The sequence below is a fragment of the Lactuca sativa genome, chromosome 2 (assembly GCF_002870075.4).
Source record: "Lactuca sativa cultivar Salinas chromosome 2, Lsat_Salinas_v11, whole genome shotgun sequence".
NCBI lineage: Eukaryota > Viridiplantae > Streptophyta > Magnoliopsida > Asterales > Asteraceae > Lactuca > Lactuca sativa.
In genome coordinates, this window is record NC_056624.2 from 103414701 (window position 1) to 103418006 (window position 3306).

Below are 3306 nucleotides of genomic sequence, written 5' to 3' on the forward strand. Positions count from 1 at the left end.
AATGATTCACTCTATGCCCATTAACTTTGAAAGGGATCCCGTCTCTTGATATAAGCTCAATAGCTCCATGTGAGAAAACTTGTTTAACTACAAATGGCCCATCCCACCGAGTTTGTAATTTACCCGGAAAAAGTTTCAACCTTGAATTGAAGAGTAGCACCGTTTGTCCTTCATGAAAATATTTATTACCCTTCAATCTCATGTCATACCATTTTTAGTCTTATCTTTATATATTAATGAACTTGTATATGCTTCATTTCTAAGTTCTTCAAGGGCATTCATTTGCATTAACCGGTTGGTACGAAGTTCAGCTAACTCAAAATTACATATCTTCAAAGTCCAAAATGCTTTATGTTCTATTTCAATCGGCAAGTGACAATTCTTTCCATAAACCAACCTATATGGTGTAGTACCAATAGGTGTTTTGAAAGCCGTTCAAAATGCCCAAAGTGCATCATCAAGCTTGTCCGACCACTCCTTTCTATTACTTAATATCCTATTTAATGCTCGATTTGTAACTTCAGTTTGCCCACTTGTTTGGGGATGATATGATGTTGAGAATCTATGGTGGACACCATATTTTTGCAACACTTTATCCAATTGATCATTTGTGAAATGAGTGACCCGATCACTAATAAGAGCTTTAGGAACTCCAAACCTTGAGAATAACTTTTTAAGAAACCGCACCACCACTTGAGCATCGTTAGTAGGTAGTGCTTGTGCTTCCGCCCATTTAGATACATAGTCGACAGTCACCAAGATGTATTTATTCCCCTTTTGATATTGGGAATGGTCCCATGAAGTCAATCCCCCATATATCGAATATCTCACAAACTTGAATGCTATATTGGGGCATTTCGTTTCGGGATGATATATTTCCCGACCTTTGGCACGAATCTCACTCCTTAACGTATTGAGCGGCATCTTTAAAGATCGTTGGCCAATAAAAACCCATATAAAAAATCTTCTTAGCCGTATATTGTGCTCCATGATGTCCTCCGGTGGGTCCTCTATGACAATGTTTCAAGATTTCTCGACTCTCTTTCCCGAACACACATCTTCGTATCATTCCGTTTGCGTAGCTTCAAAAAAGTATGGCTCATCCCAAAAGTAATATTTGATTTCTGAAAAAAGAATTCTTCTTTTGTTGTCGGGTCAAATCTTTTGGAATGTATTCACTTGCTAAGTAACTAGCTATATCTGCAAACCATGGTATCTCTCCTGCTATAACCAAAAGATATTCTTCGGGAAAATAATCTCCAATCTTGTTCTCTTCCAATTCTTCTAAATGTGGGTTCTCTAATCTTGATAAATGATCGACAACCACATTCTCCATTCCCTTTTTATCTCTTATTTCAATATCAAATTCTTGTAGAAGTAAGACCCAACGTATCAATCTTGGTTTAGCATCTTGTTTAGCAAATAGATACTTGAGGGCAGAATGGTCAGTAAAAACAATTGTCTTTGACAAGACTAGATATGAGCGGAATTTATCAAAAGCATAAACCACCGCGAGCAACTCTTTCTCGGTAGTAGTATAATTCTATTGAGTTGGGTTCAAGGTTTTGCTTGCATAATAAATAGGCTGAAAATGTTTGTCAATTCTTTGGCCCAAAACAACTCCCACTACATAATCACTAGCAGCACACATAAGCTCAAAAGGAAGACTCCAATTTGGGGCTATCATAATAGGGGTACTAGTTAACTTTTCCTTCAACAAGTGAAATGCTTCATGACATTCCTTAGAAAAGTCAAATGGTGCATCTTTCTAAAGAAGTTGAGTCAATGGCCTTGTGATCTTCGAAAAGTCTTTAATGAAACGGCGGTAAAATCTCGCATGTCCTAGAAAACTCCTTACCCCTTTTACATTTGTTGGAGGTGGTAATTTAGCTATAGTGTCAATATTTGCTCTATCCCTAACCTTGAGACTTTGTGTCCCAACATAATTCCTTCCTTCACCATGAAGTGGCACTTTTCCCAATTAAGGACAAGGTTGGTCTTCTCACATCTTGCTAGCATTAGATCCAAGTTGGACAAACAATCTTCAAAAGAGGACCCAAAAACCGAGAAGTCATCCATGAAAACCTCCATAAATTTCTCGATTATGTCGTGAAAGATAGCCATCATGCACCTTTGGAAAGTAGTTGGTGCATTGCATAACCCAAAAGGCATGTGTCTATATGCGAATGTTCCACTTGGGCATGTAAAAGTGGTGTTCTCTTGGTCTTGTGGGTCAATCGGGTTTTGAAAGTAACCCGAGAAACCATCCATGAAACAATAGTATAGATGGCCGGATAACCTCTCGAGCATTTGATCGATAAATGGTAGTGGAAAATGATCCTTGCATGTAGCATCATTTAGTTTACGATAGTCGATACAAACATGCCACCCAGTTACTGTTCTTGTTGGGATTAACTCGTTAGCTTCATTGGTGACCACCACCATTCCTCCTTTCTTTGGTACCACGTGTACCGTACTTACCCATGTGCTATTAGAGATCGAGTAAATAATACCAGCATCTAATAGTTTAACAACCTCCTTTTTATCTACTTCTTGCATATTTGGGCTGAGTCTTCTTTGGCATTGTACTATGGGTTTAGCTCCTTCTTATAAGTTGATCTTATGAGAGCAATAAGCTGGACTAATCCCCTTTATGTCAGTGATCTTCCATGCTATGGCACTTTGTCTTTTCTTTAGTACCTTCACAAGGCTTTCTTTTTCATGTTGTCCTAGATCGGAAGCTATGATTACTGGTTTTTGTTGTCCTTCTTCTAAGAATGCATACTCCAGGTGTCCGCGGAGGGCTTTTAGCTCAACTTTAGGCTTTTCGTCAGTTACCACGACGTGGGCATCCTGCCACGTCGTGGTGTCGCAACTTTTAATTCCATTTCGTGAAAAAAAAACTTTGCCACGACGTGTTCTCCTTACCACATCGTGTTGCCTCTTCTGCCTCCTTCATTGTTTCATTATATTCACTTTCTACCAATAGCTTCTCTAATTCTTGCAGATCTTGTTCGACATTAAAGTTACCTTCTTCAAGCACCATAAACCCTCAGTTTCCTTTTCCTTCCATCCTCCTAGCTCCTTTTCAAATAATTCATCAAGCACATCGATAGAGAAGGTTGTATCATCACTTGTTCTTGAATGTTTAATTGCCCGATTTACCCCAAAGGTGACCGCTTCTTCTCTTACTCAGAGAGTGAGGTTGGATTCTTTAATATCAACTAAGGCTCGGGCGGTGCTCAAAAAGGGTCTTCCAAGGATTATTGGGACTTGTTCATCCTCCTCCATATCTAACACAATAAA

At 38.9% G+C, this 3306-nt stretch overlaps 1 protein-coding gene across 1 annotated transcript; it reads right to left on the reverse strand.

Annotated features, from left to right (window-relative positions):
• Positions 1-435: 435 nt before the first annotated feature.
• On the reverse strand, positions 436-924 carry LOC111886280 (uncharacterized). The gene has a single exon (XM_023882516.1). It carries the CDS (start codon positions 922-924, stop codon positions 436-438), a length of 489 nt encoding a protein of 162 aa, XP_023738284.1.
• Between the last annotated feature and the right edge of the window lie 2382 nt (positions 925-3306).

What these genes read in the sequence shown, in the direction of transcription:
- LOC111886280 (XM_023882516.1), bottom strand. Translation starts at nt 924, where the DNA reads ATGCCGCTCAATACGTTAAGGAGTGAGATTCGTGCCAAAGGTCGGGAA.